This window comes from Oenanthe melanoleuca, chromosome 2, assembly GCF_029582105.1.
Source record: "Oenanthe melanoleuca isolate GR-GAL-2019-014 chromosome 2, OMel1.0, whole genome shotgun sequence".
Classification (NCBI taxonomy): Eukaryota; Metazoa; Chordata; class Aves; order Passeriformes; family Muscicapidae; genus Oenanthe; species Oenanthe melanoleuca.
The window spans coordinates 128,651,400-128,665,194 of NC_079335.1; the positions used below are offsets into that span (position 1 = coordinate 128,651,400).

The 13,795-nt window shown below is 39.2% G+C and overlaps 1 protein-coding gene across 1 annotated transcript in view; it reads right to left on the reverse strand.

Moving 5' to 3' along the window:
* CUBN (cubilin) overlaps positions 1-13,795 on the reverse strand; it is a 140,111-nt gene that overhangs the window by 72,580 nt on the left and 53,736 nt on the right. Inside the window, exons 28-29 of the mRNA XM_056484926.1 lie at positions 11,811-11,970; positions 3,807-3,988 (exon numbers count right to left, since the gene is read on the reverse strand). Coding sequence (XP_056340901.1) covers positions 3,807-3,988; positions 11,811-11,970 — 342 coding nt within the window. The remainder of the gene's footprint in view (positions 1-3,806; positions 3,989-11,810; positions 11,971-13,795) is intronic.

The window sequence follows — 13,795 nt, forward strand, 5'->3', positions numbered from 1 at the left end:
CTTTACATTGTTAACTGTTCAGTAACAGCTTCTGCACAGTTTCAAAATGAAAGGCAGTCAGAGGCATGCTCCTTATAGTTATGAGTGTATTTTGTTTTCTCCTTTAGGCCAGTTCAATTAATCAGATGCTTTCATAAGGGCTAGAACAAAAATAAATTTGAGTGTTTCCATGACAAAAAACAATAAAATATTATATTTGGCTGCAAAGAGAAAAACCAATAGTTACCACATGAAAAAAGAAGAGGGAAAAGAGAACAGATGGAAAGAATGAATTCAAGGGTGTGGTTCATAAAGGGTGATAGGATATCTGAGCTGAAAAAAAAATACATATAAACATCTAGTCTGACCAGAGTACCTGACCCCAAGATAAAGTGGTATTGGATGGCATAGCAGGGCTGCAGGACACTGCCATAAAGCCTGTGGTTTTAATCTGTTCTTATCATTTGCTTCTGCCCCGTTAGCTCCATTTAATGTTAACAGTCAGCATTCCAGAGTTATGAGCAACAGAGAGCTGTTTTTATGCAGTTGGTCACCCTCATGACACAGATTTTCTGGGAATAACACTGATCCCTCCTCAGATATAACTTATAAAGAGAGAGCCTGGCTTTGACAGAGAATTAAGAACAGTGGCAATACATTATTTTTCTGTATATTTAAATGGGAGGACCAAAGCATCTGACTTGGAAGTGCAAGGGCTACATCTTGCTGAGGAAGAATATATTTATAGTTTGTGAAAATCTGGTCCATGCTAAAGGAGAAGATGTCATAATTTATGTGTCATAATTTATTCAAAGCAGACATGATAATTTTCCTCTATGAATGCATTTTCAATAGAAGTCATTTAAAAATTATTTCAATTCTTTCACTGTGTCCAAAAATAATGTCTTCTATTTCCATGAAAAATTTCTAGAAAATATCTGTAAGAACACTTTAAATTTGCTTCTGGATGTTTATAAAAGGAATGAAATTTCATGGGAAAGAAAAATAGAGATTGCAACAGTGTCATAAAAGAAATGGGGAAAAAGATTAAAGGAAAATGCATCAAACACTTGAGCCAGGGGGATAATCTGAGGATTTCACATTAAATAATTAATTTAACTATTATTGCACAGTTTTGATGAAGCATATGGCAGTCCTGAGATACTGACATGGAAATGACAGCTTGTTTAAGAGGCATTGTCAAAGGAAAAGGAAGGGAGATGTTGCCTTTTACAAGAACAAACATGCTTCAGACAAATGTGCAAGTCTGAAATATTCAAGAAACTATGGTATAAAAATGAAGTTATCAACACAGGTGTTGCAATGAGAAATATCTCTTAGAATTTTCCTAAATTCACTGGCAAGTCAATGGGATGAAGGTGTTCCTAAACAAAAACTAAATGCAACCAGGAGAGCAAGTTTTATGATTGCTGAGAAATATTTATTACAGGACATATTATTTCAGGTAGCAGACTGAATGGGACATGGAGGGAGAGCAGAGTGCAGAGCTACTTTAGTACTGATTTTGACTTCCTATTAAAACTGGAAAATTGTTTGATGTGAAAGGAAGCAGGAAGCAGTAAATTTAATACTCAGAGATAAGGCAAATGTGAAATCAGGAGAGTAGCCATGAGAAAAAATAGTCTTCAAACCCCAGAGGTATTTAGACAGGATACTTCTGGGATGATAATGTGAAAGACCTTAGGAACCTTAGTGATCACTGAAAAACATGGTATCAAAAGCACACTAGTGACCTTTTTTTATTAACACTGCAAACTTAAATGTGTTTGTGGTTTTCAGCTTGGAAATACATAGACAGCTACAGGAAAGAAGGTGACAAGATGACAAGATAAAGCAGCTTCTGAAATTGGCTAGCCATGTTCTTTTTTTTTTTTCCTCAACTAAATCTGAGTCATCACTTCTCAGACTATGTTCTGCTCAGACTATGTCAATCATGGTATGAATAAATGTTATAACAAAAGCAAGAAAATGTACATGTGGCAAAGCTCCACTGTGTCTGCAGTTTGGCAGGGGAAGCTCTATGCTGCCAGGCAGGACCTCTGATCATGCACTAAGACATGAATCAATTTTCCCCTGTAAGTTGATTTATGTAGGTTATCTGCCAGCAGATCAGAGGCTGGTGCTGGGAACTGGATGAGCCAAGATCAGCAGACAAGTAGCTTGAAGCATGCCAACTCTGAGGGCAGGAAGGCAGGGAGCTCAAGCAGCAAGGCAAGCATCTGTGCAGATGAATCAGGATGGTTGGAAAGAAGCAAAACACAGCAACTAAGCTGCAAATGGCAAAGAAAGGAAACCTTTCACCTCTGCAAGGTGAATACCTTGCTTAGGAACACAGAGCAGCAAACTGCAGGGTCCTGTTAAACAGTGTCTTTAAGCAGTTGTGTCTGGCAACCCACTCACCTGGTTTTAGGCCAGCTACCTTCCCAGTCAAAAATTTCTCAAACAAATGGTTTTCAGCCATCTGTACACTTGCTGGATCATGATAGCTCCAGAGCAACCATCTGCAGGTGCAGGTATTGTCCTTGGACTACTCAAGAAATGGTCACCCACAGCAAATTTTGATTTGGAGGCTGCTTAATGGATTCCTCTGGCAACAGAGGCATAATAGAAGTTTATAGGCAGGCTACCTTCAGTCTAGTAATTCTGGGCACAAAGAACAATGAAGATGCAATACAACAGACTTCATCAATACCCAAGCCAGCCAGTACAGGTCACTGCTCACAGTCTCTGGTGTCAGCAATGTGACATACAGGCATGCTTGCCAATGCTACTGATGGAGAATTCATGGAACAACCTCCTTACACCCAGATCCTACAGAAGGCAGAATGTGGGAATGGGCAGCAGAGCATAGGTGTGAGTGCTGAACAGAAAGTTGTCTAACTGTATGCTGTATCACATCACCCAGGGGAAAAGGAGAAGAAAGGCTGCAGAGTGGTACAAGCTCTCTTAATCAATCTTTTGCATTCATTACAAAAACATTAAAAAGTCACTCATGTATTAACATTGACAAAAAGTCAAAACAAATGTACCTCCATTAATGATCTCAAATGTCTCTAGTGAGGGCAGTTGAGAAAGTCTATAATTCTAAACAATTTCTTCCTGAAATTATTTCCTATCCCTTCTCCTGTACTATAAGTCGATTCAACTCTTTTAGCTGAGATGGGTCACCTGGTTGCTTACCAACATGAGTGAAAAGATGTCATATATAACAGGGTCATCCAATCTTATGGGTCTCTTAAAGGTCAGAACATACTTAGAGAGGCCCCTTTTCTCGTTTTTCCACCACCCTAAGGTGACTAGGATATTGCCTCTTCTTTCATATATTTTTTTTCTGACTGCAAAGATTCTTCAGAATTTTGATACTCGGGGTTATAAATCTCCCCACATCCTTGGAAGGCCCTACACAAGGTCTCACCTGAGCTATCTCCCACAGTGATCCATCATCTCTCTTTACATCAGGAAATTATTTTCATGGGACAGCACCCTACACTTAGTTCTTTGTAAAATTGGGGTTTTTAAGACTAAGTTTTTCAAAGCAGTTTTGTCTCTTTTTAGGAAGCATACAGTGCATAACATCATAATTGATCAAGGTATACAGTTACCAAAGACATAAAAGCAAAAAATAATAAGAACATTGTGGTTTCTGTGACAATACCAGTTGAGCATAACTGTAGCCACTGCAGAAATGGGATATTGTGGTAAAATTGTTTGTTCTGCATCTGCATCTGCAATTCCTAGGATTATCTGTTCCAGACAGAAAGGAATATAACTTGAGTGTTTTAGAGGAGTAAAACTAATGCTCTTACCTCCAGAACATCATAGCTGCAGTTTGGGTGATACTCAATGTCGAATTCCTGAATGGTGAGTTGAATGCTGCTACCAGGTGCTGTGTGGATGTACCAGATGCATTCCCTATTGCTTGGGTACCTGCTGGGGTAGCCAGGGCTGTGGAATGAACCAGAAGGGCCAGAGAGTTCTTCTCCACAACCTGACAACAAAGCAAAGCAGCTCTGATAAGGACAGGCAGTAGCACCCATTGCATACACAAATCTGTACACTGCCCTGTCACAAGGAACCTGGGAAGAGAATGGCAGGCTGGAGCTGTCTGCACTGCCTGTGCAGGAAGTACTTCACCTCCTGTTTTGGGATGTTTTGTACCAAATCTCAGCATCTGCTCTCACTACTGAGACACAGAAAATTTGGGTTTTTTTAACTGACTTCTAACTTGATCAGTTCAAGAAAGCTAAATCAGATCCATTCTCAGCTCTTACTGACTTCAAATAATGCACAAGCTAAGTTACCATAGGGAGGTCCTTCTATTGTTGTAAAAAAGCCATTTCCCACTGCTTTAGAAATCATAAAATTAAAGACAATGCAATTTGCCTCAGCCTACTGAGCATGATTACAAGCTGCCAGATCACAGTGGATAAACCAGCTTTCTGACACTTGGTGGGTTTAATGTTCTTTTTTTATTCAATTGTAGCAGTGCAATTGCTAAACAAGCCATGTTTGAAAAGTTATGTATTTTCTTTTCAGATAAGAATGTATTGTCCTAACACCACTCCCCAGACCCTGGGGTGACTAAGTTCTTACATACTATGAGCTACAAAAACAGTAGCAAAACAATGGATGAAATGCAGGCCCTAGTTTAACAGGACAAAGCAGCTGAACATCTGAGACCAGTTTTATCATTGCTTTATGGAGATGGGCTAAGTGTAGCACTAGCCTTTCTTTAATGAATTCCTAGGAAGATGCTATTCCTGACTCAGTGCCCAAGTTCAGTCATAAACACGGTAGGAAGGCACAGCAGCCCTCCCAGTATCAAGGAAGATTTGGATCAGCTATATTAATACTGAAACCTTACCTTTAGAAAAGCCAGTAGGGTGGCTATGTACCTGTCACATGCAGAAAGAAAAGGATTCTGTGTTTGATCTGATTTTGTGTGTGCCACTCTGCCTTCCAACAGCATTTTTTTTTTGCCTCTTTACATTACAAGCCCCCCATGTGTTTCATTTAGGTACTAATCTTTTGCTTACACAGAATTTATAGGGTCACTTGAGCTTTGTAATGCCCTCACTCCATCAATCTCTTCGGCTTCATCTCCAGAGGAAAATCACATTGCAAAGCCCCAAAATAGTTAATAAAACCATGAGCTCTATGTTCCCAGAGACAAATACTGTGGCATGTCAGAAGTGATAAATAACATCTACATCAGAGCCTTTATTTATAGGAGATATTTTGTAAGATAAACCAAATAAACTACCCCTTTGATCTGCTCAACATATATACACAGATGTGTAAAACTCATCTAATCTCTATTAAATCTAAGAAGAATTTGCAATTTGAACAAGGTGTCTTTGACCATTGCTCTGCTTTATAGCATATTTTCATGAAGCTGTAGATCAAGATCTTCAATTAAGTATAAATATTTTCCTTAGTGTCTTTCAAGCCTAACTTGTGGCTGCTAAGTCCCAGAAGCATTTACCATCATCTCTACCTTGGGGTCTTTCAGCTTCACACAGAAAACCTGACTTTGACTTCCTCATAATTGGCTACAGGACTTCTAGGACTGCAAAACACAAATCTATGAGGGGAAAGAGCAGCAGGTCTGAAAGGGAGCAAAGCTGTAAGAATATTTTTTAAGCTAAAAAAGGAGACATCTAAATACAGATGTGAGGCCATGCCAGTTATTTAACACTGATGTCTCTCAATCCATCACACAGCATCCACCAGGAAAGCGCCTTTTAAACAAAAGAATTCCCATTAATCCAGGTAAACCTTTACACAGCTGGAGTTGACTCACAGGTGAATTGGCACAGGCTTAGCCCTTGTCCCTTTTCCCCACCTTGCTGCACATGGAGCAGCTGCAGGTGGCTTGCCCTGCAGTCACAAGCTACCTTGTCAAGCTACTGAGCATCTCAATTTAGGAACTAAAGAAGTTTTTCAGAGTGTTTTAAACCACTCTTGCCTTCAATCCCTATGGAGAAAAAGGCAGTGTGCTTCCTTTCCTGAGGCTGTCAGCACAGGTAAATGTTAAGCCCCCTGAAACTTTGATATCCATGAGCATTTCATCAGTGAGACGGAGAGGAAGAAAGCTTCAGTGTAAACCACCATCCCTTTTTTTCTCCCAGGGCCATTGGAAGACAGCCTGGTTTCCTCTAAAGAAGCCAGGTTGTTGAGGTTTTACAACTGGAGAAAAAAAGGTGTTGTTGTCAGGGAAGCCTTTCAGTGGCATTTTCAGACTTTCTTTCCCCTCAGCAGCCGGAATTACACAGCCACTAAGGACAGACCTCAGCGCTTCGCCAGCTTGGGAAACAAAGATTTCTCAACAAACAGACTTAATGTCTCTGCTCCTGAGGGGTGGGAGCAGGGATCAGGGGAGTTCCAGCAGGCAAAACAAAGCCAATTGCTATTTATCTCAGCCTGAAGAAAGCTGGGAACATTTTCAAACTTACAGGCAGTTATGACTCAGCTTCTCCTACTAAGAGTTTCCTGATAGCCACAAAGGACGGTTTTTTATTTAAACCCGAAATGGCTCCGAAGGGTGGAAAGCTTGTGTGCTCCTCTTTGAGGCACAGACCTTACTGCCATGCAACCCTTGCAGGTAGCATTCAGATTACTCCCACTCCTCTCCAGAGAGGTTTGTATTTCCTCTGAGCTCAATCGACATTCTCTGGAAGCACATGAGGAGTAAGAAGGTCAAACTGTTTTTAATGTCCTGTTTCTTTTCTTCCAACTAAATAAGTTCCCAGAAAAGGCTTTTTTTTTTTTTTTTTTTTTTTTTTTTTTCCCTTAATGGAGTGATTCTATTCTATTCTATTCTATTCTATTCTATTCTATTCTATTCTATTCTATTCTATTCTATTCTATTCTATTCTATTCTATTCTATTCTATTCTATTCTATTCTATTCTATTCTATTCTATGCCACTGTAAAATGGAGCTAAAGTTTAGGTCTCTGATATTAATTTCTTAGAAGTTGTTTGCAAAACAATCAGAATGACTTGAGTTTATGCCTAAGCATTCACTGACTAATAGCTGAAAGAAGAACTCCCTGATCTTTGCAAATACATGAACTTCACACCTGAATTTTTTTGATTGACCAGCATATGCCACAAGAAACCTCCACATCAGAGCAGAAGCACTATCTCTGACCTCCCAGGAAGTCTGTGCATGATATTTCTGTTTTTTATAAGGATAAGATAAAAGTCAATTCTATTGTGCTTGCCTGAAAATATAGATGCTAGTTGATTTGTAAAAAATATTTGCATAAATACTTAAGAGATTAAAACATATGTTCCCAATTTAAACTCACTTGCTGTATTACAACACCAAAATGAGAAAATTCAAATAATGAACTTTTTGAAATGCTCACAAAACTTTGATTACAAAGTTGCATGAATACAAACCTTATCCCAATGTTTGTATTTGTCTGCAAACATCAAATAAAGTTTTGATTCTATTCAAATAAATGGAATTTGTGCTGTTTAGAGCAACGAAGTAAAATATTTGGTCTTTAGGGAATAAATAAAAATGCAGAAGCAGAACCTAAAAATAGCTGCATTATTTCAGCTCTCATTGAAGTAATAGTGAATAATACCAAGCCATTCTGCTCCTAGTGAAACATCTTTAAAAGTTTTTCTCAGCACAGAAATACAGTCTTGCTGTGTGCTGTGAAATGCAGACAGCTGCACTGTGGAAAAGTTACTTGCAGCTGACCTGCATACAGCATATGACCAGTTTGTGCCAACCTTCTTGCAGTAATTTTGGACATTTCAGGCCTGCAGTTAAACATAGGAAAAAAAAGAGAGGGAAGATACTCTTTTAGTAGTGCAAAGGTCCTGGAATTCCCTGGAAAACTGCTGAAAACTACTACCTAGTCTGGTGTTAGTTGCTAGGAAATCAGACAACAAACAAAAAACTTAGGAAACATATATTTGGTGGTTTTGCTTTCCTCTGACTAAAATCTACATACTCACTGAAGATTGTGCAAGGGATGATTTACAGATCTTTCCATATTACTGCCTGCCTGGTTAGCAGATGGTGTTCAGTAACCAAAGAGGGATCCCTATTCTCATTAATAATTATAGCTGAACAGAAATGTTGTAATCTGTGGAAAACTCTCTTATTTGCTAGATGTTCAGATTTATTCACAGGTATGTCTTAGCCATATGCTAGAAAAATCCCATCCATAAAGGTTAAAGAGTACTGGCACCATTCCTGCAAAATCAAAGTTAGGGAAATTAAAGAATAGAGAGTTTTCCAGCTGTGGTACTCATGGTGAAACATTTTAGTAAATGTAAGCTGACTCTAACTGCAAGGAACATGTACTATAAATATTTGCCAGTACTACAATAATACTTGAGAGAAGTATAATTTGGATTTGATTCTGAAAACTTTTGCTCTCTTGGGTAGGTTTGGTTATAGAATATTGTCCAAGGGATGAAGTAGAATCATTTATGTGATAAGGGTTTATGCAAGACAGTAAAAATTCAAGTGAGATATTGTTTTGTGGTTTTTCTGCTTTCTGATTTGTTAATATCAGACCTTGTTCTTCCTTAGACTTAATGTGACAGAAAGACACTGAAAAGGAATAGTCATTTCTGGAAACTGAAAAAAATGGCAATTTGTGAAAGGTTACACAAGAAATAAACAACAGAGCTATGACTCAGGCTTAGAAAATCTGGACCTCAGCTCCCTTGCTGACATGCAGGATGATACTGTGTTCAGCAATCCTAATGGATGCCTGACAAAATGTTTCCAGTGAATGGCTTCTGCATCTTCATCTAACCTCTGTTTCTGTAGTGCTTCTCTGAAGAACTACCAAACTGTTTAACATTGGACCTGACACATACACTGACAACAGAAAGCAGAATAGTTGGTGCAAATTTGGACTATACTGAGAAGAGACAATTAAATTTAAAAGGTCTGTTGACAATCAAGCAGCCAAATGAGTGAGCTTCCAATGAAATGCAGATGTATATATAAAGCAGGGAGGCCCTACATGCATGTTGCTTAATAAGGTAAGTGACAGTTCCAGGAAATATGTGTCTTCTCAGATATGACAGTTGTCACTGGGGTAAGTTTGCACTGAGAGACCTTTGCCCTCTTGGCCTCCTGAATTTTTTTTTAGGCAAAGCAATTTGATGGGCAATTCATCTTTGCAATATCCAGACTGTTACCACTAGTTTGTTCTTTCTCAAAGGGTCAATATATGTCCCATATATATTTGCCTATATTAAGCTTCCTAAAACAGAGTGAAAGTAGAATAAGCACCTTGAAGATTAAAGCTTTCTACTGGTAAATAATCCTTTTGAGGCCTTGACTGCAGAAGAAAACATTAGTGATTTAGCCAAATCAATTCTAAATCCATCCTCATCAATGACACCTCCTTAGAAGAACAGCATTATTTCAGAACCACAATAATTTTTAAATTGACTTCTCTGCACTAGAGCTTTCTATACAAGTTAAAGTTACATAGGACACTTTTAGGCATAAAAAGGAGCAGTCTCCTAAGATCAGTTACTAATTCTGTCTTTGTGTAAGCCTTTAGGTTTTCAAAGAAACCACTTTTCAAAGCAGGTTTCCTCAGCAGCTGGTAAGATCAGATACAAATGTTTAAAATCAAAATAGTTTTATTTTATCTATTTATCTATTTTATCTATGGCAGGAGGGGCTATTCAAATCAGCTATCAATGAGGTAAGCTTTTGTCCTTTTTTTTACTGCCACACAACTGTGAAAAAGCTGCTGGGAAGAGTGTCTGAAGCAAACTGTATCAGGCACATGGTAAATATAAGTGCTGCTCTCTTTACCATCAAAATGTGAATGTCCTTGATATATATCTCATAGAGGCTTCACAACTGCCAGTTAAGGAGCACATGGACAGCCTGAGAAATAGTTCACAGCAGCTTGAACTCTAGAGCACACATTTGTCACTTGAGCAGAAATAAAAGCTCTTCTCTCAGCAGTATATGTAGCTCTGTTATTTTCTTGTCAGGTGAGATGTTACCAGATCTGGATGTAGATTCCCCTAGGAATTTGACCTCAGTGAAGAAGAGACCCAATATCCAACTCAAAGGCTGCATCTCCTGATCAGCTCCCCTATACACTGAGACTTTTTCCAGTGAATTTTTTTTATGAACTTTAAAGATTTTCAGAAGGGAGGAGGTAAATATAGTACCCCAAACACAGGGACATATCTAATTTATCCACTCTATGGCAGCCAGGCAATGGCAATGCAGCCACCAAGAGTAAGAGGAATAGCTGTATTTGTGCATGACACCAGTGCAGAAAAGAAAAGGAAATTTTTGGAATGAACAAAAAGATGACAGCTGTGCTCAGCTCTGGAGGAACTTGCACTCACATTGCAAGCTGTCAGAAGTCACAGCTGTGACGTTCTGAGCCAGCAATGACATTCCCTAAGAGCCAGGTCTATCTGACCCCACAGATCCTGGTCTGCTGCTTAGACATAGCCCCACATTAGCAGTCTGGGCCCTGTGCAGCATTAGGGTGGAGCTTAGTGTCCAGGAATTAACAGAAGGGCAATGCTGTCTGACAGAGAAATGAATGTCAGTGCAGCAAAGGACTGCAGAGGGGTGGGAAAGGAGGGAAAGAACAAGAGTGTTTACCATGCAGGCAGATTCTGGAAAGCTTTTGAGAGCTTTAGAAAAGCAAGTTAACCCAGCACCATGGCTACTGTATGGAACTGATGTCATCTGGCTGTGCATAAAAGCCTCTGCTTTTTCTTCTTTTGTGCAGCTCCCGAATGACGTCAGCCCACAGCACAAGAAGGTACCTTTGTGCTGGGGCCCTTCTGCTGGCTCCTGCACACATCCCACTCCCCAGCAATCCCTCCCTCACCCAGAAACGCCCCTTCATTCACCCACTGAATGCAAGGCCCCTCAGTGGAGCCTGCAAGCTCCAGCAGGCTGTGGTAGGAGCAAGGAGCTTCCATTCAGCCCGTGCCTGAACCCCAGCAACCCGCAGTGGGGGCTCTGCAGCCCTCTTCAGCTAACTCACCACACTGCAGACCTGAATGAAGAGGACTGGTGACACAGACAGGCAGCTGGGGCCATTTAATTATTTTAGGATTGGAGCCCCTTTGGTGGGATGTACAGTGGCACATGATTTAACCTTGTTACAGTCCACAGTTACTGCTAAATAAGCAGAGGGAAAAATATTGCAATTGTAGCCTCACTTATGAAGAAACTGAAAACACAGTTTGCCACTGTACAATCATTAACAGATTTGTTTATAGTTGGTGTGCATGCTTGCCTGTTTAATAAAGCCTGTGACAGTTCTCATGCCATGCAAGGACAAGAGAACAAACATCCAAAGCACATCCTGGCCAATGTCACTTCATGCAGAGAAATGGGGCAGGGGCAGCTGGAAGTGGTAACAAGTACCAGTAAATTAAACTATAGAGAAGCCTGCACAGAAAACAGAATTGTATAGAAATGGAGAAAACTGAGGGCTGAATGTTCCAATTAAAAAGCCCAAGTCACTCACAGTTACCCATTACAGCATCTATCTCCTGTTCAGTACAGAAATTCTGGACACACCCTTCATCCCTGTGGCTACTCCTGGAAATGAAAGCATATTTCACTAATTGCTCTCAACCTCCAATCAGCTGATCTTCGACTGTGTACATCTGCAGAAACATCCACTGGGAAAGTATGTGAAGAACTATGAGGGAATGCAATGGATTTTAGAGCAATGGATTTTTCCATTTAGATGGCATAGAGTGGCACAGGCTGGAACTCCATTACACACATGCAGGGACCTTCCCAGAGGAAACCTGGCTAACTTACCATTAACATGCCATAGCATCTGGAACCCACTTCTTGCATTCAGTCCATCAGAGTAAAACTCCACATGAAGGCTGGTCCCTGTAGTGCTCCCTGCCAGTGGAAGGGATTGTCCACAGAAAGTGCCTATCAGGTTGGCTTGTGCATCAGGCCCATCATAGAGCTGAAATGAAATAAAAAAGATGTGCCAGTGAGTAAAAAGAAGCTCCCCATTTAAGCAGCTCCCCAGTGTTTTGTACAGGATTAAAAAAAAAAAAAAAAAAAAAAAAAATTTTAAAAGCAATATGAGCCTGGAGAGTGTGGAAAGATTTGGGTAAAATGATGAGTAAATAGAGTAAATACAATGCCAGTATGTCTTTACACCTGGCTTCACACTGTGTGCAGCAGGAAGGGTTTGCTGTTTCTGTTTTGGTGTGTATTGGGGGTTTCTGAGGAAGAAGATAAAGGGCAAATGGCAATGAACTGAAATAGAAAGAAAAAGAGGATGCAATGGGTCTGATATGCCCGTGCATCTAACATGCTGAGTGCCACCAAACCCCTTGGTGACAACTCTGTTTATATCTGCATCTGTTTAAGACTGCACTCAGGTGATAAGAGAACTGTCTGGGCTTCTGATGGAGAAAATCAAGCAGTGAGCATCACAAGAGCTTCCCAGAGCAGTGAGGACAAAACTGGAAACCAGAAGTAAAGTAAATGGTCCAAAACCCAAGGAGATTTCATATGTGTTTATTTATGGTTTCATAATCTCATGCTAAAGCCTTGCTTTGGAGGAAAACTGTACTGAGCCATACTTCTGAAATTTTATTTCTTTGTCCTTTCCATGACAATCAGTGTGTTGTGAGATGCAGCCTGAAAATCTTTCTGTTTTCCAAATACAGATGACAAGTTCTACATCCAATTCTTAAAACATTGTCACTCTTAAAAAAATCCAAAATCAACCAAACAATCAAAACAACAAAATGCTAGGGAAATATTTTTGTATTTAAATATTTAAATGATGTCTGAAGGCAGTCATATACTCACAATTAAATGAAAACACTTAATACATATTTTGATGGGGTGATAGTCAATGTTTAGAGCTTATTAACTTCTTTAATTTGTTGTCTCCAGACAGGTTAAAATGATCTTTCAAATTCTAGTTTTGCGAGTTTTTTTAAATCCAGCAAATCTCACTGAACATACCTTTATGTTCTCACCAAATACCCCATACCCCAGTGTAATTTTTCAGGCATGAGGAATGTAATTTTTGCAAAATGAAACGTTTTAGCTAGATTGCCTCTGATTTATAATATCAGATTGCTGGTTATTTTCAAGTTAGGACTTGCTTTATTATTTCTACCGTGGTTACCATGATTCTTAAAGTTTAGGAAAACAGCAACCCTTGTCCTTTATTATCATGTTGTGACAGTTCACCTGATCGTCTGTCTCACAAAGCACATCTTCCTAACACAACCCAGCAAATGACTGGCACACAAACCATGTCTGAACAGTCTCGTTGTGCATCTTTGGCATGCTTCCTTTCAGAATTTCAACAAAAACTCTTCTCTCTTCTGAAGCCATTACTGTAAAGTTGTCTCCATGCAAAGAACAAAATCTAAGATCTCTAGAAAAACAGCGTAAGTTTATTTATCTTTGCTCTCCATTCAAATCTCTTCTCCAAATATCTTTGATTCCACTAAGAATTCTGCTATGTTCAGTACTGTATAACTCATACTATGGAAATAGGACATTTCAGCAAATACTGATTGACTATGCTAGATACTAATTTTTGTGCACATTTTCTGACAGACTCACATATGAGAATAAGTAATTTTTTTAATAAAAAAAAAAAAAAAAAAAAAAAAAAAAAAAAAAAGAGTTAGTTTTGCCAGAAGTTAGGGGCAAATTGCAGGAATAATTCTATGGTAATATTCCATGGCCTATTTCACGACTGGTGACCATCAGTCTAATACAATGAAAAGCTCAGATCAAGCTAAGTATATTGCAAA